This window comes from Chiloscyllium punctatum, chromosome 10 (genome assembly GCF_047496795.1).
Source record: "Chiloscyllium punctatum isolate Juve2018m chromosome 10, sChiPun1.3, whole genome shotgun sequence".
Taxonomy (NCBI): domain Eukaryota; kingdom Metazoa; phylum Chordata; class Chondrichthyes; order Orectolobiformes; family Hemiscylliidae; genus Chiloscyllium; species Chiloscyllium punctatum.
Window position 1 is genome coordinate 94,884,969 of NC_092748.1, and position 22,749 is coordinate 94,907,717.

The following is a 22,749-nucleotide window of genomic DNA, read 5'->3' on the forward strand; positions in this document are numbered from 1 at the left end:
GTACACTTCTGTGTCTGACTGCTTGCTGTGTCTCTTCAGTTAGTCCGTTAGTTTTGAGCTTACGTTCTAGTGCAGCTGGGAAGTCTGTTCTTTTTGTATCCTTGTGTTGTACTTGAGTCCCTTGGCTAGTATGGCTTTTTCTGTGTTTATAAACTGCCTATTGGAGAGGTTTCTAACCATAGGTGTCTGTCATGTTGCCTACTCTGCTGCTGGTTAGCCTAGTCATTTTGTCTTGTTGTGCCGTTCGCTTCATGTGTATGGTTCTGTTCAGTATTATGATGATGGCCTGTTCAATTGGCGCGATCCACTTCTGATTGGTTGTTTTGAAATTAACAATTTTTGGCATGCAATTTCTTGTCTGTACCTATGTAGTCTGCTGTGTGCATCTGTAATCATAACCTGGATCATCCTGAGACTGTTTCGTCTGACTGTTTCCCTGGGTTGTTGATTGGTGGTCTGTATCTGGCACTGTGATAGTATTTGATTTCTTCAGCATTCATGCAGGAGTCAGAGTTGTTCATAGGTAGCATTGAGGCAATTGACACCAGTATTCCCATTTCCTTGCTTGTCTTAGCGTCTCTCACCCATAGGTGTTAAAGGTTTGTGTAAAGATTTGTAGCTCGGGTGCCAGCTGTCGTGGTTTTGGGTACATTTGCTGAACTAGGAAGTTGATTTGCAGATGTTTCCTCCCCTGTCTATGTGACATCTTCAGTGCTTTGGTGCCTCCTGTGAAGTGCTGCTGCACTGTTCTTCTGGAATTTATTTGGTTCCATTTTGGCTGCTTCCGATTGTTGGAATCTATGTGAACTTCAGTAAGGCATTCAAGAAGGTTCCTCCTGATAGACTAGTCAGCAAGGTTAGATCACATGGAATCCAGGGAGAACTAGCCATTTGGATACAGAGCCTACTCAAAGATAGAAGACAGAGGGTGGTGGTGGTGGAGAGTTGCTTTTCAGACTGGAGACCTGTGACCAGTGGTGTGCCACAAGGATTGGTACTGAGTCTGTTGCTTTTTGTCATTTGTTGTAAATAATTTGGGTGTGAGGTATGGTTAATAAGTTTGCAGATGACACCAAAATTGGAGGTATAATGGACAGCGAAGAAGGTTACCTAAGATTACAACAGGATCTTGATCAGATGAGCCAATGTGTCGAGGAGTGGTGGGTGGAGTTTAATTGGATAAATGTGAGGTGTTGCATTTTGGAAAGGCAAACCAGCGAAGGACTTGTAGATTTAATGATAAGGTCCTGGGGAGTGTTGCTGAATATGAATTATAGGAATTGGGAGGTCATGTTGTAACTGTAGGTCATTCGTGGAATACTGTGTGCAATTCTGGTTTCCCTGATATAGGAAAGATGTTGTGAAACTTGGAAGGGTTCAGAAAAGATTTTTATAAGGATGTTGCCAGAGTTGGCGGATTTGAGCTCTGGGGAGTGTCTGAATAGGCTGGGTCTATTTTACCTGGAGCATCAGAGGCTAAGGGGTGACATTATGGAAGTTTATAAAATCATGACAGGCATAAATAGGGCAAATAGACATAGTCTTTTCCCTGGGGTCGGGGGGCAGGTCCAAATCTCAAGGGCATAGGTTTAAGTGGGCGGGGAGAGATTTAAAAGACCTATGGGGCAATATTTTCACACAGAGGGTAGTGCTGTCAGCGGAAGTGATGGAGGCTGATACTATAACAACATTTGAAAGGCACATGGATGGATATATGAATAGGGAAAGATCAGAGAGATAAGGGCTAAATGCTGGCAAATGGGATTAATTTAGAATATCTGGTCGGGCATGAGCGAATTGTACCTAAGGGTCTGACTCAGTGCTGTGCATCTATCACTCTGTGACCCTATGTTTAACGCTTGGCATTTGACAGTTACTTGGATGAATAGACCCAAAGTACAGTTGCTAAATTTGCTGATGACAGATAGTTAAGTCTGAAACTAGTGTGTGAAGAGGGAGTAAGTAGGCCATGAAAGGATATGGTAGGTTAACTAAATGAATAAGGATCTAGCAACTCGAAGTATATTATAAGAAAATGTGAAATTGTCCCTTTTGGCAAGAGGAATAAAAAGGAAGCATGTCTGGGGATGCGGGATTGTAGAGCTTTAAGGTGCAGAGAGATCTAGGTGTTCGAATGCATGAAATGTAAAACATGAGTTTGCAGCAAGTAATTAGTAAAACGAATAGAATGTTATCATTTGGCAGCACCTGTAGAGAGAACACTCTTTAGAAGAAGGGTCACTGGACCCAAAATGTTGGTTCTGATGTCTCTCCACAGATGTTGCTAGACCTGCTGAGCTTTTTCAACAATTTGTTTTTTTTTTGGTTTTTGCTTCTGATTCCAGCATCCACAGTTGTTTTGGGGTTGTTATTTTGTAGAATGTTATAATTTATTTTGAACGGATTTGAATTCAAAAGTAAGAAGATTAAGCTTCAGTTATTCAGTGCATTGGTGCAAGAATATTTGGAGTGCTGTCCGTAGTATTGAAAAATGTAAATCCTTTGGACGCGGATCAGAAAAGATTTATAAACGGACACCAGAATTGGCCAGGTTTTCACATGAAGAAAGGTTGGACAGACTTGGTACGTGTCCACTGGAGTTTAAAAGTGTACAAGTCACTGTAATTCAAACATACAGGATCCTGAAGCATCTTTGTGGGAAAAATGTGCCCACTTCTCGAAGAATCTAGGATTCTGTGTCATTGTTTGTAAGTAATGTGTCACCCATTTAACACAGAGATAAGAAGTCCTGTGATGATCAAGAGTCTTTGGAACTCTACTTCCACCTTTTGAGGAAGAAAGTCCTTGAATATTTTTAAGGCAAGTTAAATTAAATAGATTCTTGAGAAACGAGAATGAAGGGTGATAGTTGAGAATCTGGAGTAATCAGATCAACCATGCTCCTCTTGTTGGTGTTAGTATCGGTGTTTTCAGCAACATTCAAGTTTTGCTCTGCCAAACTACTGTTTATTTGAAAAAGATTAATCGTGCCATAAACTAAGTGAAGCATATGCATGAATATTGGACACAGTTTATTATCATATACTGCTTTGATACTATGCCTAAAAGTTAGTGAAATATTTATTTTAAATTAATCCAAAACCTTTAAAGATGAGCTTTTAGTCTGGCAGATGCATATTTATTTGAAATTCCCAAGTTCTGTGCCAACTAAACAAAGATTGCCATAGTATGTCAATAGTACGTTCTTTGTTCCAGATTTCAAATAATTATGACCAGTTACATTGAATTCTTTGTCTTTAAACTTTTATAAAAATTTTATGCCTGGCATTTTTGAGTCTCTCCTTGGTCATCAATCTGAGATTATAAATTAGTTATTGCTTTCTATTGAATAATCCGTTTTTGTCCAGGATCTAAAACTACTTATTCATGGCTGTATGCCCAGTTGTAAGTGGGGCAGATAAAGAGTAGAAGGAAGTGCTCTTCTATTTCTCATCCGACCTTCATGATAAATGACAAATGGTAACACTGATGTGCAGAAATATTCTACCTAAAAAGGCCTACTTCTCATTGCAATGAAAAAGCAGTAAATGTAAGGACATGAAAGGAGAGACAAAGGTAGATTGGGAGCTATAACTAAAATTAAAAAAAAAAGATAATTGCCTGGGATTAAACAAAGGAAATGGACAAGTTGAAGCCAGTAAACAGCCTACAAAATAAAATTTTCAAATTACTATGATCTTAGTATAGTATAAAGCTTTTACAGAAAAGTTCTAATTTGTTGAGAAATTTGCTTTTAACTTCTGTAATTACAAATGGAATGCTAAGTTTTCAGTTTTTAACTAAAATTTTGATTTGAATGAAATGTCTATTCCTGTGACTTTTTTTTCCTTTAAGATTTGGCGAAAAACCTTTTCACTCAGAATAAACTGTCCATTACTACAAGGGGAAACAAGGAGAATAATGTGCCTTTCTGCCCCATGCAATTGTTAGAACAACCTTCAATGTAAATTCTTGTTTTCTAATATAATATTGCTAGCAATTTAATTAAATTTGGAGATTTTCTTTTTTATTTGAAATATTTTGATTTTGATTCATGTACCCAACTGATGATTGAATTGAAGACCTAACCATTTTCAAACCTTTTTTTGTTGTATTTTGGGCATCTGGATTATATCTCAAATGGTTAATTAAATTGGCTTTTGAAGCCTTCTAGTAGTTAGTCTCCTTTGTGTTATTAGTTTTTGTGCTGGATTGTTAATATAAAGATAGATATATGACCTACATTCACTGTGAATGCTAACATCGAGAGTTGAGAATATTTTACTTATCTTTAACCTGTCTGTGTGGGTTTCAGGTAGTTCTGGCCAGCCAGCATCCATGGCCATTGCTGGTACCAACCAACTTGCCATTACCAAGACAACATCCGTTCTGCAAGATGGAGTTATAGTTACAACAGCAACTGGAAATGCAATGCATAGTCAGATTCCTGTGGGGAGCACTCTTCCATTCATTGGTCAGGACCAAGCCTTTCAATTTGGACAGGCTGTTCCTACAAGTAGTAATCTAACCCACCCTTTGAACCCAAATCTGCTTGGCTCTCTGTCCATCCCCTTAGCAATGAGCCAACAACAGCTCCTGAACCAAAATATGCTGAACATGTTACCTACATCTGGAGATGGCAAGGGAGAAGTCTCTGTTAACCCTTTGGGAATTCTGAACCCAACCTTAAATTCAGCTTTGACTTTGCTCCCTGGGGATATGGCTGGACAGACACTGCAACCTGTTCAACTTTTGGCTACCTTATTTCAAAATCAGGCACAAGCTACCATGCTCCCACTGACATCTTTTAATTTAACTCTGCCAGATTTATTACAGCAGCAAAACCACCCTTCACCTTCAGTGACACAGATCCAGCCCCTGCCAGATCATTTGCATAGCAATCAATTAGTGAGTAACAGGACAGAAACTCTTTTGACAAACCCTCTAACAAGCCCTCCAAACAATGACACTACTTCAAACCCCCTCCTCCTTCCAGCTGTCACAGCAGCCCCAGGACTGATGGCCCTGAATCCCCATCTGTTGAGAAGTGTTTTGCACTCTCCTTCAGACCGTGCTGCCAACCATTCTGAGGTTTCCATAGCAACCTCAACCCAGGCAACTACTACCACTACCACATCATCATCCGTAGCAGCACTTGCCGTCTCAACTCTTGGTGGGACAGCAGTTATGTCAATGGCAGAATCGCTGCTGCCCATCTCAGCTGCTGGGCATTCAACAGGACCTACAAAATTGAACAACTCTTTGCTACCACACCTCCCTTTGCTGGGAGCTAGCCTTCTTGGTAAGTTTTGAATTTTGCAAATGATTGGTACTTGTAATAATATACTACTTTAAAAAATGCAGCAAACATTTGTGTACTGTAAGTTTTATCCCATTCATAAGTTAAGTAATTGTAGAAATGCACATATCAATGTGCAAGTATATAAGAAATGTTTTGGTTAGGAAAATTGCTCTTCTAACATGGTGCGTTTTTAAATGCATGTAAAGTATTTACATTAAGTGACTCCATTTATTAAGATTTTGACTGCTGTACTTTCCACAAATATATCTCAATTTATATTCCGATATCTGGGTAATTCTATTTGGGGGGGGGGGGGGGGGAAGGTAACAGAACTATGTGAATATCAAGTATTTTTGTTTTCAAGAAAAGCATGTCTGCATTTTATAGACTGCCTTAGTTGATATGAGGTCTTGTGCAACATAATCCATGTCATGTTTGCTGTTTAGTCTTTATTTTGAACCTTAAAAAATTCTAATTTGAAAGTATAAATGTCTTTAGTGTTCTGTAGGAGTCATTCCAATGACATTTGTCATGATTAGATGTTGAATTGTCCATTTAATCTTAAGGTACTTTTTGCTGTAAATTGCTGAAATTGTGAGCTAATACCGTTTCTGCAGAGGAAATGGAATATATGGGACCTAAATGAACTGGATGAATAACTGTGTACCCGCTTAACTATTCAGACTGAAGGATTATGAAATAAAGAGAAGAATGTCTAACAAAGGAAGTGCAAGTAGAATGATTGAAATCAATGTCAAATAGAGCACAAAAATAATAGTGGAGAGAACAAAGTGAAAAGCAATGAGACAGAAAGGGAAAGTTTTAAAAAAGAAAATCAAAATACCCAACTGCAGTTCACGTGAAGGAATGAAACTTCAAGTTTAAAATAAGAAATATTCTGTGCCAGACAGGCTCATTGATGGTAATTATTAATTAAGACGTGATTAAAAGAATCTAACAGCTAATCCAGGGAGATTTTGTGGTGCAGTGGCAGTGTCTTTACCTTTGGGCCTAAGACCTGGGTTTGAATTGTACCCATCTTGGAGGTGTTATAATATGGCCTAAAGGTTTTTAGTTTGGAAACAAACGCTTTTTAGATTAGCAGCAAACTTGACTATAATAAAACACACAAACGCACATCAAATGGATTCCAAATGGATACTTGGCATTAGTTGAGACTAACTGTAACTCTCTCTATGGTAGATTTAATCCATAACTGCCATGAAAGTGTTGCACTTCATACCACTCGTGCATTTCAGTTATGAACTAAATAGCGCGAATATGCTTTCAGGAGGAATGAAGGAATAGCAACTTCTGGACTTCTATGTTTTATCGTACATCTGTTCTTCATGAGTTTATTTACACACCAATGCTGCAGCAACATCAAGCTCCATAAGCTTCTGTTATTTTGACAGAAATGTATGACTAATATAGAAGATAATGCTTTCAAGATTTTCCACTTATTTCTAGTCTGAATGCGAAAAAGCACTTTTTAAAATAAATAACCATTTATCATAAATTGAGTCTTCAACTATTTAGTCCTTTTGTTGTTTCTTTAAGTAAATTTTTTGTTCAAAGTTTGAGCGAAAGTAGTTGTTACAAGCAGGTTTCTTTGAACTTTTCTGTTCAAACCAAAGCGAAATAAGATTGTATTATGAAAATAACTCTGAAATGTTATTGAAGTCTAAAGAATTACTGAAAACTGCCAATTTATGTTTGTTTTTTTTTTGTAAGCAGTATTGAAATAGTTACATATTTTAAGGTCCAAAAATATTTTTGGTATATCGGTGTACTTCCCGAATAGTTTAAAATTAAATTAATCAGACCAGTAGAAGGAGACAAAACAGAATTTTGTGAAGAAATTCAGCAGGTCTGGCAGCATCGATAGGAAGAAAGCAGTTAACATTTCGAGCAGTGACTCATCAGGACAGTAGAGGTTGGGGGCATTTCTGTTACTGTCTTTAATGGCACTAAATACGTTTAACAATGCTTGAAATATACCAGTGTGTACAGTTGGATATTCATTTGCTGTCTAACTTACATTATGGTTGTTAATTTTGTCTGTTGTATACAACTACTTCCTTGTATGTCCCATGCTGCGTTTGGAAGTCGTGGGTCCTTGGCTAAGGAAGTTGTTTGCAATGTTTCACCCAGAATAAAATACCTTAAGTTGTGAACCTGGTGAATGCACAGGACTTTTCCGGTGCCAGAGCCATGTTTTGCAAACTGCATAAAATTATGTTGTCTTATACTCCAGCCAACCTAATCAGTTTTAATTCCACCAAATAAGGTTTCTTCTATCACAAATATGACTTGCAGGAGCCTGCACCTGCAGGTTGAGTGCCTTTTAATCGTATGTCTGTAAACCAAAAAGATCTAAAAACCAAAGGTCTTTTCAAAAGTGGATTCAGACTGACCTATAGATATGCACTGACTTTGGGCCCTTTTATTAAAAAGAAAAGAAATTTCATTTGGCCCAAATGGACCAAAAAGTATCTGCAAGTTCATTCACTTCAAGCAAAGTACTTTTCCTCCCTCCAAAGGGCCTGAATGAACCGACATGGTAAGTGTATCTGAAAACCGAAAATGCTAGTAATCTGAGAAACAGTTGGTTTCAAGATTTTCAGATAAAGGATTCCTTACCTGTATAAAATATTGTCAGACCAAATGATTTGCATCTAATTCAAGCAACAAAGCTTCCACACCATTCTTCTCCTTCCTCTCAAACATGCTGCCATAAGGCTGCAACTTTGCTCTTTATAGATGACAGGTCCTGTGAAGAGCAAATAATCACTTCTGAACTGAAATTGTTGCAGTTTGAATTAAGTTATGGAGAGTCATGCCTGCCTTATTTGTATCCAGATTGATTTTTATCCCATACTTACTGTTCCATCATAGAGTGTACAGCATGAAAACCGACCCTTTGGTCTAAGCAAGTCCATGCCGACCATAATCCGAAACTAAAGTAGTCCCACTTGCCTCCACTTGGCCCATATCCCTCCAAACATTTCTTATTCGTGTACTTATCCAAACATCTTTTAAATGTTGTAACTGCACCCACATCCATCACTCCCTCTGGAAGTTCATTCCACGCACAAACCACTCCATGTATGAAACAAAATTGCCCACTATGTCTTTTCAAAATCTTTCTCCTTTCGTCCTAAAAATATGCTCCTAATCTTGAAATCCCCCACCCTAGGGAAAAGACACCTGCCATTCACCTTATCTCTGCCCCTCATGATTTGATAAATCTCTATCAGATGCTTTTCAGCCTCCTACGCACAGTGACAAAAATCCCAGTCTATCTAGCCTCTCCTGCTAACTCAAACTTTCCATTCCTAGTATGGCTAAACCTTACACAGTATGTTTTGAATCCCATCATTTTAGTCATTTAAAGCCATTTAATGGCCTAATTCTGACCGCTGTCTTATGGTCTTAATGATGGAGGTGCCAGTGTTGGACTGAGGTAGACAAAGTTAGAAGCCACATGACACCAGGTTATAGTCGCTGCTCTGAAAGCTTGTGATTTCACATTAAACCTGTTGGACTATAACCTGGTGTTGTGTGACTTCTGACTTATTGTCATAAATTATTTGCATTTCGCAGAAAAAAATTAACTGACAAAGCATTTAAGTATTTTTCATATCCAACACTTTATCTTCAGATCTTTAATACAACTTTGTAACTTGGTTGTGCATCAAAGGAACAAGCAACTTTGTGCATTACAATATTATCAGACTAGCTAAGTAATTTCATTTTCCTTAGTCATGTTAGAGACTGTTTTTCATGTTCTGTAATTCCATTTTTCTTATGAGGTGAACAGATTGAAGATAGTGCAGAAGAGATTTATGAAAAATGTTTTCAGGGATGAGAAACTTCAATTCTGAAAATTGATTGAGATTGTTCTCCTTGGGGAGAAGGTTAAGGGGAGGTCTGATAAAAGTTTATAAAATCGTAAGGGGGCTTAATGGAGTTTTCAAAAGATTTTACTGTTATGTATACTCCAGTATAGAAGTATAAGAAATCAGTGAAAAATGTATAATGTTACCACACATGGTGCCATCTTAGCTTCCTAGATACAAAAGAAAGCTTAAGTACAAAGTAGTAACAGGATATGAAAAAATAGGGAATAGGTAATGGTTTCCATTAAAGTCTTTCATAGTTTAAACTAGGAAAATAAAGGAATAAGTTAAAAGTTCAGCAGGATTTCGTAAGTCCTCTGCTTATCTTGCTCTTCTGTCAGTTCTCAATGGCGCTGCTGCAGATACTGTCGCTGCTGCTAAAACTGTCGATCTCTTCGATCTCTCCCGGTGGCTCGGGACCATGCTTGGGCACGATCCACTTGCACACCGAGCCGAGACACCGCCATGAGCTCCAAAGAGACGTGCCAACGTAATGCTAGGAGACTAGCCTGGGACCTGCCACAAGCCACCAGGAGAATAGGCCGGAACCTATCACACTTCTGAGAGACCAGGCCGGGAACAACCACAAGCCACCAAGAGACCAGAGGGGGAGAAAGAAGAATGAAAAAGGAAGGAAGCAGAGGAACTCCAGTTGGAGCATCCTAGTCTGCCGCCATCTTGACTGGATACCACAGTAAATAGGGAGAAATTGTATCCAGCCCTAAAAGGATCAAGAACCAGAGGATACAGATTTAAAGTGATTTGCAAACTGAGCAAATGTGATTTGAGAAAAACCTTTTCACATAATAAGTGATTGAAGTCTGGAATGCATTGCCTGGAAGTGTGATGAAGGTGGAACCAAGAGAATGTTGGATGATTATTTAAATTAAACATGGTCAAATCTGCAGGTGAATATATCAAATTCATATTGCTCGTCTAGGCACAGACTAGATGGGGACTGAATAGACTTCTTCTGTACTGTAACAATTCTGTGATACTGTGATCAAATTTTTCATCATCCCTTCAAATATCCTTCTGATCTGGCTTGGTATCCATGTCCTAATTTTTTTTAACACAATTCAGCAAAGGCACTGTGCACTTAGTCTGTATGAGAGTTTCCAGATTGATTTGATTTGATTTTTCTTATTTGATTTATCTATTGTAGTCACATTTACCTAAGTCCAGGGAAAAGCTTTGTTTGCAAGCCGTTCGGGTAGATCTTAGCAACCAAGGGTATAGAGGTCAAAGGGTGCTGAGGCAGAGCAAGGCATACAGCTTACGGTACACAGGAGGTGCAAAGCAAGATCAACATTATTTGAAGTTATCCAATCATCAGTCTAATAGTAATTTTTACAGACTTAGAATTTAGGTTTAAAAGTGTGGAACGGTTGTAAGAAATGTTAGAATAAGATCTGCTGTTGGGAGCTCGCAAAGAGTTGCCTGGTGTCAGCACCATCTTGCAACCTAGAGGAAATGTTAAAAAACCAAATGACTGTAGATTCTGTAAATCAGAAACAAAAACAGAAATTGCTGGAAAAGCTCTGCAGGTCTGGCAGCATCTGTGGAGAGAAATCGCAATTTATGTTTTCGGTTGAGTGTTCTGAGTAAGGGTCACTTGACTGAAATGTTAACTCTGATTTCTCTCCATAGATGCTGCCAGATCTGCAGAGCTTTTCCAGCAATTTCTGGTCCTTGTTTATAGAGGAAACATTGCTTGGCATCCATTCTTTTACACCTTGTAAAGCACCATGAGGCATTTCTTCAGCATTAAAGGCAGAATGTGAATGCAAGTTATTGTATTGTTTTTCCGCTGGTGTTCTACAAATTTTCTGCTGAATCCTTTGCAAAGATTGGGTCGTTCACCCAAGATTTACAGTTTAACGCAGCTGAATCCATTTTGTCAAAAGTGCAGATTACTTCAGCCAAACCAATACTTTCATGTCAGACCATTGTGTATCAGCTGAGATAATGGAGATCAAAATAATGTTTTGCCTTTCTGCTTTAATCTACTTCAGTCTCAAATTTGAAGACCTGTTTTTATGTCTGAGAAGCCTGGGTGAAGGGTGGGTTGTGAAGAGAAATAAGAAAAGGACACTGGAACAAGAGGGCATAGAAGCTGCAGGTTCATAGTTCCTTGAAGATGGAATCACAGGTAGACAGAGTGTGAAGAAAGCGTTTGGTACACTTTATGAATCAGTGCATCGTGTACAGGAGTTGGGACATCATGTTACAGCTGTATACGATGTTGGTGAGGCCACTTTCAAAATACCTCATTCACTTCTGAAATTCCTGTTGTAGGAAAGATGTTGTTAAACATCAAAGGATGCAGAAAACATTTACAAGAATGTTGCCAGGATTGGAGGATTTGAGTTATAGGGTGAGGCTGTTTTCTCTAGTGAACTTTATAGAGGTTTATAAAGTCATGATGGGCATGGATAGTGTGATGATACTGCTCCTTTAACAAGGTTATGTTGTCCTTGGCTTTTTTATTTCCCCAGACAAGTTGTAAAAGCAACGATTCTGAATGTAAAGGGCATAGGTTTAAGGTGAGAGGGGAAAGATCTAAACGGGACCTAAGGGACCTTTTCACACAGAGGGCGGTGACCATCTGTAATGTGCTGCCAGAGGGAGTGGCAAAGACTATAGAGTTACAATATTTAAAAGGCATCTAGATGGGTATATGAGTCGGAAAGGTTTAGAAGGATATGCACCAAATGCTGGCAGATGAGACTAGATTAGTTTGAGATGTCTGGTCAGCATTTATGGGTTGGACCAAAGGCTGTGTTTCTGTGCTGTACCACTCTATGGCTCTGTAAGTTCTATGTTCATTTAGTTTAACTTAGACACAAATGAAATGCTAATGTTTTGTACAGCAGTTGCAGTTTCATTGGAATTATTAGCATATCTACCTTTCAGCAATGAAACCTTTGTTGAGGGCAGGATATTGGTCTCTCTCTGAACATAATGGCATACCTAAATGGAGTTTGGTTTGCTTCAACCTCATGTATCAATTTGCAAAAATTAGCAAGATTTGCAGCTTGAATTTGGGCAATAAGAATGACTGGTATAGGAAGTGTTTTTTAAAAATCTCACACATTGAATGTTCTGTGATTAAGGCTAAGGATAAAAGGCAAAGCAAGTCATAGAAGAAATTTATAGACAAATTGTTGATGGTGGGTTTTAATAGCAAAATATAGGTCAGCTCTGCTGAGAGCAAACACATGCAAAAAGACATAATCAAAAAAAGGCGGTATTCATTGATTTTGTTGGCGCTCAGTGTTGAGTCCTGAAGGCTGCAGACAACTGTGCCTGAATGGAAAATTGGTTGCTGTCCCTTCATCTTGTGTTGTGCTTCACTGGAACACTGCAACAAACTCAGGACAGAAATGTTAGTATGAAAGTAAACTACCAGACCTGCTGAGTTTCTGAAGAACTTTGTTTCTTTTTCAGATCTCCAGCATGCTTAATACTTGGCCTTTATTTTTCTTTAAAAGTGTGGATTATTTTCTTCAGTAACCAGCATAGTTATAAAATAAAACAGCAGAAATGAAGTAATAAATCAAGACTTAAATTTGTCAGATAAAAATTTTGTATTTTAAGTAGCTGGTGTATTCGCCTTTTGTTTTAATTTGTCTTCAGGTCAGCCTTACTTTCGTCCTGAGCTTTCAAGATGGCTGTCTTCTACTACCATTTTTAGACATGCGACTGTTCAGAAGTTTCATTAATTTTGGTAATTGAATGATGAAATTTTGCCACCTTTAAATTCTTGCTGGTTTCATAGATAGGACAGTGCAAATTTATTCCTGCCATGTATAGTGTATTCAAAGGGAACAAGATCAGATTAACTTTATCTGCAAGTAGATAATGACGTGGGGAGGAGTAAATCATCCCTGATTTCCAGTAACTCAATGTGATTTGTAATATTTCCTGAGGATGAGAGTAGGACACATTGGGTAATATTAAAAAGTGGAGAATTCTGACCTTCAAGATTATACTCTGATGCATTTAATTTCAGTTGCAGAGCAAGTATTAGAAAATAGTGCACAATTTATGTAGATAGCGAACTGATTCCGTAACCAACAGACCAGACCTGGTCTTCCGGTCACGTCCAATCAGCAGTGGTATTGGACATTTAAACAAGGAATGGGAAAAATAGGCTCACTGAGCAATTAATTGAATAATTAAGGAACTCAGCATGACAATGCCACAGGTGAAGCTAGGGTGTTTGCGCCATCTTCAACCAGAAGGTCTATGTAGACAACCTAACTTGGCCTCCTTCTGAGATCGCCATTGTCATAGTTGCCAATCTTCAATCATCCTGTTCACACAGGATATCAAAAAGATGGAGTGTGCTGGATACAATAAAGCAAAGGGAATTGACACCATCCCACACTGAAGATGTGCTTCAGAATTAGCTGTGCAACGAACCATGTTTTTTCTTAATTTGTTCATGGGACATGGACCTCATAAACTAGGCCAGCAATTATTGCCCATCCCTAATTGCCCAGAAGGTAATTACTGTGCGTTTAGAATTGCATGTAGGCCAGACCAGGTAAAGCTGGAAAATTTCATTCCCTAAAGGGTGCTAATAAACCAGATAGGTTTCTACAACAATTGACAATGGCTGTGTGGTTTCCATTAGATTAGCTTTATATTTCAGATTTTTATTGAATTCAGATCGACCATCTGCCATTGTGTGATTTAATCCCTTACCCAGCCTGGAGTTTTGAATGACTCGTCCATTGACGTTATTGCTATGCCACCACATCCCCCTAGTTCTAGCAATTACAACTCTGGCATTTACCAAACAAGTTGAACATTTTCCCAGCTGCATGCTGCTGTCAAAAAGCGAGAGATATGCAAGCTGACTGCATACAATCCACGAGTCTCCTCTCCATCAGCTAAGTAATAAAATATGTTCTTTGCAGTGCAGTCAGACTGAGTAGCCAATAAACCTCACTGATCTTCAGTTTGCATTTTGCCAGAATCAAGCTGCTTCCACCCTCATTCCAGCCTTGGTCTAAGCATGAACCATAGAACTGAATTCCAAAGGTGACATGAGTGACTGCCCTTGGAGTCAAGGCAACATTATGCCAAGCAAAAGTAGGAAACGAGAATAAGATGAAAAATGATCTGCTTGTTGGAGTCTTGCCTATCACAAAGCAATTTGTTTGTTATTGGAGGCCACTTGTCTCCAAGGCTGTGTCCCAAACCCAACAGTCTTCAATAGATTCATCTGTGGCCTTCCTTCCTCCGCTATGTCAGAAGTGGGATACTCGTTGATCATTGCACAGGGTTCAGTTCCATTTCTAGCTCTTCAGATACTGAAGCAGTATAGTGAATGATTTAATAAGTAGCAAAACTTGAACAATAATTCAGGAGTGGACATTTCAGTGACAGGTGAAATGAAAGCCCCTGGCAAAGACTATATCCAGCAGGATAGAGCCTAATTATTCAATGGTTTTACAATTGCTTTACTGAATCTCCCAAAGCTCAACCTGCTGAAGATGACCATAGATCAAACTCTTTACTGGATAAAGCAGTCCTGATGAAAGGTTCTAACTTGAAATGTCAACTCCCCTTCTCCTCTCATGCTGCTGGACCTGCTGTGCTTTTTCCAGCTCCACTCAATCCATAAATGCCAGTATTGTAGAATAGCCTGCCTCTGAGCACAGCCAAGCCAAGCTGTTCCAGTTATGTTAAAGGTGTGATAAAAAGGCAACCTGATGAGGTACCTTGAGAAGTTATTTCTATGTTAAAGATACTACATCAGTGTAAGTTTTTGATTTAAATTGGATCCTCAAAGAGAGGTTATGACAAAGAATTTACATGGAGTTTGGGAACCAATACATATTACTAATTTAGTTCAATGGTTTTTATTCTTCCAAAAGTCTACTAAGTTAAGGAAATGATAAGAAACCATGAAGGGAGTTCAGGGAAGATTCAGTAGGTTGATTCTTGGTGTGATTAAATATGGTGAAGACTTGAGGATAATACGAGCAGATAGGCACAACCATTAGAATTTAGCCAGGACTTCCCAAAGTGTGGGTCAGGGCAGCAATGGCTACTAAGGAGCTCTAACCAAGTTCTAATATGTTCCCCAACTCAAACAGGCAACTCAGATTCTGTCCCCGGACACCTACCACCCCACCCCCAACCCTGACTGTCACTGTCATGAGGGGTCATGACACTTCTCACATACTGAAATGGGATCACTGTGAGGAAAAAGTGTTTGAAGCAGTGGTTTAGAAGAATATGACATGACCTTATTAAAACAAACAAGATTCTGAGGGCATTGATGCTATGGTGAACTTTAGATGATAGAATGTTTCCAGAAATAGCAATAATGAGATGAGCGAGATGCCACCTGATTTAAAATAACAACTGAGTTGGCTTATAAGTTGCTATCCAATGTGACCAGCTTCAGAAGTACATACAGAAGATAATTCAAGGAGTTTTAGGAGCTGTTCCTTTATACATGTTATACCCATTGATTATCGAACATGGAGAACCTGTTGACGTTTTAAGGTCATTTGATGTTTGTATGTGAATGACTACTGAATGTAATGCAAGAGGAAAGGGTAGTACTTTGCAGAGAAGGCCAAGTAGATTTTTGTAAGATTCTTGTAAACCTTGCTAGATCAATTAAATAGGAAGATATGAACTTATGTAAGGCTTTGGTGCAATCTCACTGAATATTGTGTTAAGTTTTGTACCTTAAACTTGGTGATGGGTGTCACATCTGAAAATGTGTTGCTGGAAAAGCGCAGCAGGTCAGGCAACATCCAAGGAGCAGGAGAATCGACGTTTCGGGCATGTTCCCTTCTTCAGGAAATGCCAGGTTATAGCCCAACAGGTTTATTTGGAATCGCTAGCTTTCGGTGGTTGTGGAGTATAAGATTGTAAGACACAGAATTTACAGCAAAAGTTTACAGTGTGGTTTCCTGAAGAAGGGCTCATGCCTGAAATGTTGATTCTCCTGCTTCTTGGATACTGCCTGACCTGCTGCGCTTTTCCAGCAACACATTTTCAGCTCTGATCTCCAGCATTTGCAGTCCTCACTTTCTCCTAGATGGGTGTCAAATCACCAAGCATGCAAATGATTGTGATATTTAGATACTTTCATTATTGACGATATTATTAGAGTTTGTTATTCATTATGAATAAACACAGACCTCTGAGGGGAAATATTATTTTTGGGTATTTATCGTTTAAGGATGTGATGTTGAAGGCGCAAGATTTGTACGTAACAGCAAGAGTTTAATGATGAGCAAGTGACTTGCTGAGGATTAATGTTCTCTAAAAGTTAAGTGTATGTGATGTGTCTTAATGTTCTATAATTTTTCAAGATAAACTAAATGTTAATTTATAAAAATGTTAGACTTAAGGATGTATTGGAACGGTGTGGTGTTTGATTTTAACTGACTTATTAAGTTAACCTGGACTCTTGAAGCTTTTTTGATTTGAGTGAAAAACATTTTAACCACATGTTTGTGCTCTCTGCTTTATTTTCCTCCAACTTCTTGCTGTAATTTGATTGTTAATTGCAAACATATTAAATGTGCGAATTCAGGAGGTATATACTTGCAATGGAAGCAACTCAAATAATTTTTGTTGAGCTGTTTCCAAGGATGCAGGGAGTACCTTACGAGGAAGTATTAAGCATTCATTGCAGTTTAGAAAAATGAGAGGTGACGTTACTGAAATATACAAGATTCCAAGGGAACGAATACTGTGTGTGCCAACGATCAGAAAAAAGACTCATCTGGTCTCTTGGCATCTGTGGAGACGGAGCGTGTATTGATATTTTCAGTTCAAGATTAAGATTCTGAGGGGCTTGACAGGGTCCTTGTTTGGAAGATATCCCCTTTCAGAGAAATCTAGAATTAGGGTTCACAATTTCAGAGCAAAGCGTTTCCCATTTACAATGAGGATGAGGATTTTTATTTTCTGACTGTTTTTTCATCTTTTGGTTTCTCTCCTTCAGAGAACACTGTAGACTGGCCATGAAATATGTTTGAGGCTGTCAGACAGAGTTGAGGGTTATGAAGAGTTAGGAAAGTGGAGGTGAAGCTACAGTGGTCAACCATAATTTTAATTGAAATATAGAGCAGGCTAAAAGACACTGAATAGCCTCATCCTGTTCCTATATCTTATATTCCTATTTGTTATATTCTGTACATTTATATGCAGTAATTCATGTGAGGATTCATGATTTGATTTGAAGGCTGATTGATTTGACTGGAAGTAAAATATTGATGAAAACCTCTGAAATATCTTAAAGTACTTTACTATTAAATGATTTGGAGATGCCAGTGTTGGACTGGGGTGTACAAAGTTAAAAATCACGACGCCAGGTTATAGCCCAACAGGTTTATTTGGAATCGCTAGCTTTCGGAGCGCTGCTCTATCATTCAGTGGTTGTGGAGTATAAGATTGTAAGACACAGAACTTACAGCAAAAGTTTACAGTGTGATTGTAACTGAAATTATATATTGAAAAAGACCTGAATTGTTTAAGTCTCCCACCTGTTAGAATGAATATGTTGGTTTCAGTTCTTTGATATGTAAATTGCAAAACGTTTTTTTTAAAAGTTACATTCTCAACGGAACTTCAACAGTTGGTGTCATGTCAGCTCAGATAATGTATTGAAGGTGTGAGCTTCCCTCTGTGAGGCTGTCTTTGCCTCAATGGTCAGACTGATTCTAATCTAAAATCCATCCTAAAAAATGGATTTACAGAATCTTACATGGATTCATGCGGTTTTTGAGCAAAGTAAAATGTAATTCTGCAAGTACAAATTCACCCCACAAACTTGTATGTTAGTGTGTGTGGGGTTATGAGTGTCTGTGAGGATGTGTGGGAGTGTATGTTAGTGTGTGTGGGGTTATGAGTGTCTGTGAGGATGTGTGGGAGTGTATGTGTGACCATTTGAGAGGGGGTCTGTAGGAGAGCGTATGGTCTGTCGGAGAGTCTCTGTCTGTCTGTGTATGTAGTGCAATGGGAGTCATCTGTAGTGTGACATGAATCCAAGGTCCCGGTTGAGGCCATCCCAATGGGTACCGAACTTGGCTATCAGCCTCTGCTTGGCCATTTTTCGTTGTTGCCTGTCTGAGGTCAAATGTCCTGGACTGCTGAAGTGTTCTCTGACTGGGAGGGAACACTCTTGTCTGTTGATTGTTGTGTGGTGTCCATGGCCTCTGCTTGGTCTCGCCAATGATCTGTCATCTGACCAACCCTTCTAAAGCTTGGTCTAACCTATGACACTCTTAGTCTCTATTAACCAAGCGTACTTATCATTACTTCGTACTTCCCCTCCCCACATTCTCAGCAACAATGTTTATGTATATATGTTTTTAATTGGCAAAATAACACAAGATCAGACTCAGCGAATCTTCATGCGGCATGTTATGTTGATGCAAAGTACCCTGCTTGAAAGGATGGTAGAAGCAGATTCAACACTTTGTGTGTTTTGCATCATAAATGGAAAGAAATGCTGATTCATACGAAATGTGCAGGAGAATAGAAATAAATGAATAGCCCTTCGAAAGAGCCAACATTTGTATTATAGGCTGAATTGCCCCCTCCCGATATTATTATATCACTTGGAGCGTAAGATGAAGGAACAGTTGCAGGCTATTGAGCCCATCAAGTTGGCTCCACCATTCTGAGTTGATGGCTGATCTCCTGTTCCTCAACTCCACTTTTCTGTTTTTTCCTCATAACTGATTTCTTTACTGATTTTAAAAAAATCTCTCGACCTTGAATTTTCTTAACAACCCAGCCTCTGTAGCCTTCCATGGTTTAAAAAGCATCTCCACAAATTCACTCCCTTCTGAGGGAAGAAATTCCTCCTCATCTCTGTTTTAAAAGGGTAACCCCTCAGTCGAAGATTATAGCTTCTGGTCCCAGACTTTTCCAAAGGGGAAACCAACTTGCTGCATCTAACCTCTCAAGTCCCCTAAAAACCTTGTATATTTCAGTATGATAACCTGATCTGAGCAGTGTTGCAATATTGTATTGTTAGAGATAGCGTCCTTTAGTTGAAGATGGTAAATTTCTGAGGATTCCTCGCTCCCATTTTTTTTGTGCAACAAAATGTCTCTCTTTCTGACAGGAGACACTAAGCAGAGCTCATTCAGAAATGCAGATTTGTACTTCCAGTCTGATAGGTCCATCAATGCATAGAACAGAAGTGAAAAGCAAATACTGCTCCCAGTTTCACAGGAGGCAGTTGCCATATTCTGGCATTTTAAGTTCATGCATCTCAGTCACTTTTACAGCTGCTGTGTGACATGTTCAGTACACAAGATAAGTGTGAGGTTTAGGTGCCAGATGGGTAAGGGACAGGGTGCCAAGTGGATCAGGTGGATGAGAGTGCTTAGGATCGATTAGCGGGTGAGGGAGAAATCAGACCCGGAGAGGGCAGTATCTTATCTATCTACTTCAGTGGTACAAGTAAATGTTAATGATCTTGGGAAGAAACTGTGAAAAAAGACACGTGTTTATATCATGTCTTTCTTGCCCAACAGATATCTCAAACGTTTATAGAATCAGAGAATTCCTTCAGTGTGGAAGCAGGCCATTCAGCCTATCAAATCCATACCAACCCTCCAAAGAGCATCCCACCTAGACCCATCCCCCTACCCGAAAAGATAGTGGTCTTCCTACTGACCCCTGGAGGACATCACTGTGGTCTCTGGAATCCTCATCCTTATGCCTGAGAAATATTAGTTCTGCCAACTGTTTTGGCATGCAATAAATTAATTTCGGAGTTCACTTCTCTCCCACAGGACCGTTTCCATGTTTGACAGTTATCATGTATAATCAACAAAGTTTGGTATTTCACACTCTGGTTGCACGTCTGTGCCAACCACTCTGATTTTTAAATGAATTATGATTTTAAAACTGTAAGTATGTTAAATGAAGCCTTATTCTCAATTTCTGTAATCTATTTAGCCAATATAGTGAATAATCTTCCTTTATTAAAATCAAGAATATTATGATCTGTCTTTGACTTCCACAGGATGAGCATAGTTGAAGAAATAATGTTCAATGTCTTTATGATGATGCTTCCAATGGCACAAAATCATTAGTGTCCAATATTGAAATACTTGTTTCGGGTCCAAAGACAATATTACCAACAAATAAGCCAAATGACAGAAAATGAAACTGGAAGGATTTAATAAATCACTTGAAAAGCTAAAATCGATCCTGTTAAATTCCTTGTGTCAATGTTTACGAATATGAAACAAGAAAAAATAAGTTAGACATAGCCTCTTGATTGCCACATAATACCATATTTCATGATTACTGCCAAATGTATTATTATAGTTAGGTTTCTTTACGTTGCCAATAGCATATAACCAGACTGTGTGCAATTTCATTATCAGTGTAAGATGCAAAAGATCACTTAGTTGATCTCTAGTGATGATTTAGTATGTTTGCTATCTTTTAGAGTTGCAACATACTGTTCAGGGTTAGTGATTTTAATGTATAAATCTACTATTAAAGTCTTCATTCCTTTTTTCCCTCAAAACAGTCACTGAAATATGCAGCAGGTACATCATGAGTATGTATATTCCATCACTGATCAACTTTCTATCACACTTTGTTCAGGTGATGTACCTTCATTCAACAACAATTTGAACAATCCGCAATTAAGTCGGCTCCAGACCTTAATGAATAGCAATCAGATGTTTCCTCAGAATCATCAACTTTTACAAGGTCTGCAAGGGACTCGGGGCCTTCAGGGGTTTCAAGGTCCTCCTTCATTTTCTGGACCCAGCAACCCACAGAACCCCATGGCATGCGTTTTTCAAAACTTTCAGGTAAGCACATACATATCCTGTTTTAAGTTTGCATCTGCCAATGACTGAGTTGCTGCATTTTTGAACTACCACATAAGATATGTTCTTCAACAGAAGTGAATAGGGAGCATTTTATTATTGCATTAAATTATTTTATCTCCCTGCTGACATTTACCTTTTAAGAGAGTTGGGAAGCAAGTTAAAAAATAGGACCTTTAAAGGTAGTGATCCCAGGATTGCTACCAGTGCTGTGTTCTATTTAATAAGAATAGCAGGATACATTAGATGACTATGTGGCTATAGGGATGTTGTAAAGAGGGAAAGTTTCAGATTTCTGGGACATTGGGATTAGTTCTGGAGGAAGTATGACCAGTGCAAGCTGAATTGGTTCCACCTATGCAGGACCAGAACTGGTGTCTTGGCGGAGGAAAATGTATTTGCTGGTGCGGTTCAGGAGGGTTTAAACTAAAATGGCAGGGGATTGGAAACCTGCACAAGTAGACAGAAGGAAAAAAGACAAGGACAAGGACCAAGCAAAAACAATGGGGAATGAGAAAAATGATGGACAGAGAATTGAAGTGCAAGAAATCAAACTGGGCACAGTTCCAAATAGTACAAATGGGACCAAGAATGTTAAAAAAAAACGAGCATGGATGGAGCACTCGCAATAAAGTGTATGAGTTAGTTGCTCAAATAGATATAAACAGGTATGAAATAGTTTGGATGAAGAATACGTTGCAGCATGAACAAGGAGGGGAACTGAACATTCGGGGGAATTCAGTTTTTAGGAAGGCCAGTCTAAAAGGAAAAAGTAATAAAGTTGTGTTGCTGGCTTGCTATCAACAGAACAGTGAGGAAGGATATTAGCTCGAACAAAGTGGCATCTTTATGGGTAGAATTTACACAAGACCATAGTTGTGATTGGATATAGATCCTAAACTGTAGTGGTAATGCTGGGGAAGGAATTAAACTGGAAACTAGAGATGCAAGAAATGGAGGTGCGTGTGTTATTATGAGTGACTTTAATTGCAGACAGACTGGGCAAATCAAATCAGTAACAGTACTGTAGGGGAGGAGTTGCTGAGAGAATTTTCTAGTTATCCTCAATACGTTGAACCTTTTTGGAACTGGTATTGAGCAAGGAATAATTAGCAGGCTAGCTGTGTGAGGTGTCCTGGGAAGAATGATTGTAATATGATAGAATTCTTCATTAAGATAGAGAGTGACGTAGTTGATTCTGAGATTAGGGTCTTGAATCTAAATAAAATAAACTGTTGGGGTGAGGCATGATAAATTTAGGGAGCATTACTTAAGGGGCTGATGGGGTAAAGGCAACGGCAAACATTTAAAGAGTGCTTGGAGGAACTGTAATAATTGTTCATTCCTGTCTGGAACAAAAATAGATTTGGGAAAGGTGGCCTGACTGTGGCTATTGAGGGAAATTATGCATGTCAGTAGATCCAATGAAGGGCTATGTGAATTGGCAGAGAGTAGCTGAAATAACTCCACAATTTTAAAAAAAAGGAGGTAAAGAGTAAACAGGGAATTATACAACAGTTGTAGGCAAGTTGCTAGAATCCATTATAAAAGATTTAATAAAAGTGACGACTACAGAGTCAGTGCAGATTCGCAAAAGAAAAGTCATGTTTGACAAATCTGGAATCTTTTGAGCACGTTAACTCAGAGAGCTGCTGCAGGATCCAGTGAATGTGCTTTACTCCGCTTTTGAGGAGGA

General features: G+C 38.8%; 1 protein-coding gene across 7 annotated transcripts in view; it reads left to right on the plus strand.

Moving 5' to 3' along the window:
• Positions 1–22,749, plus strand: part of mbd5 (methyl-CpG binding domain protein 5) — a 233,658-nt gene that overhangs the window by 168,789 nt on the left and 42,120 nt on the right. For 6 of the 7 annotated variants that reach the window (XR_011961715.1, XM_072579754.1, XM_072579753.1 and 3 more), the window contains 2 exons: positions 4,316–5,302; positions 20,824–21,035. Coding sequence is in view for 6 of the 7 variants with exons in the window: in XM_072579754.1 (XP_072435855.1) it covers positions 4,316–5,302; positions 20,824–21,035 (1,199 nt within the window). In the remaining variant the exon portion in view is untranslated. The remainder of the gene's footprint in view (positions 1–4,315; positions 5,303–20,823; positions 21,036–22,749) is intronic. The other variant, XM_072579758.1, reaches the window with a different exon arrangement.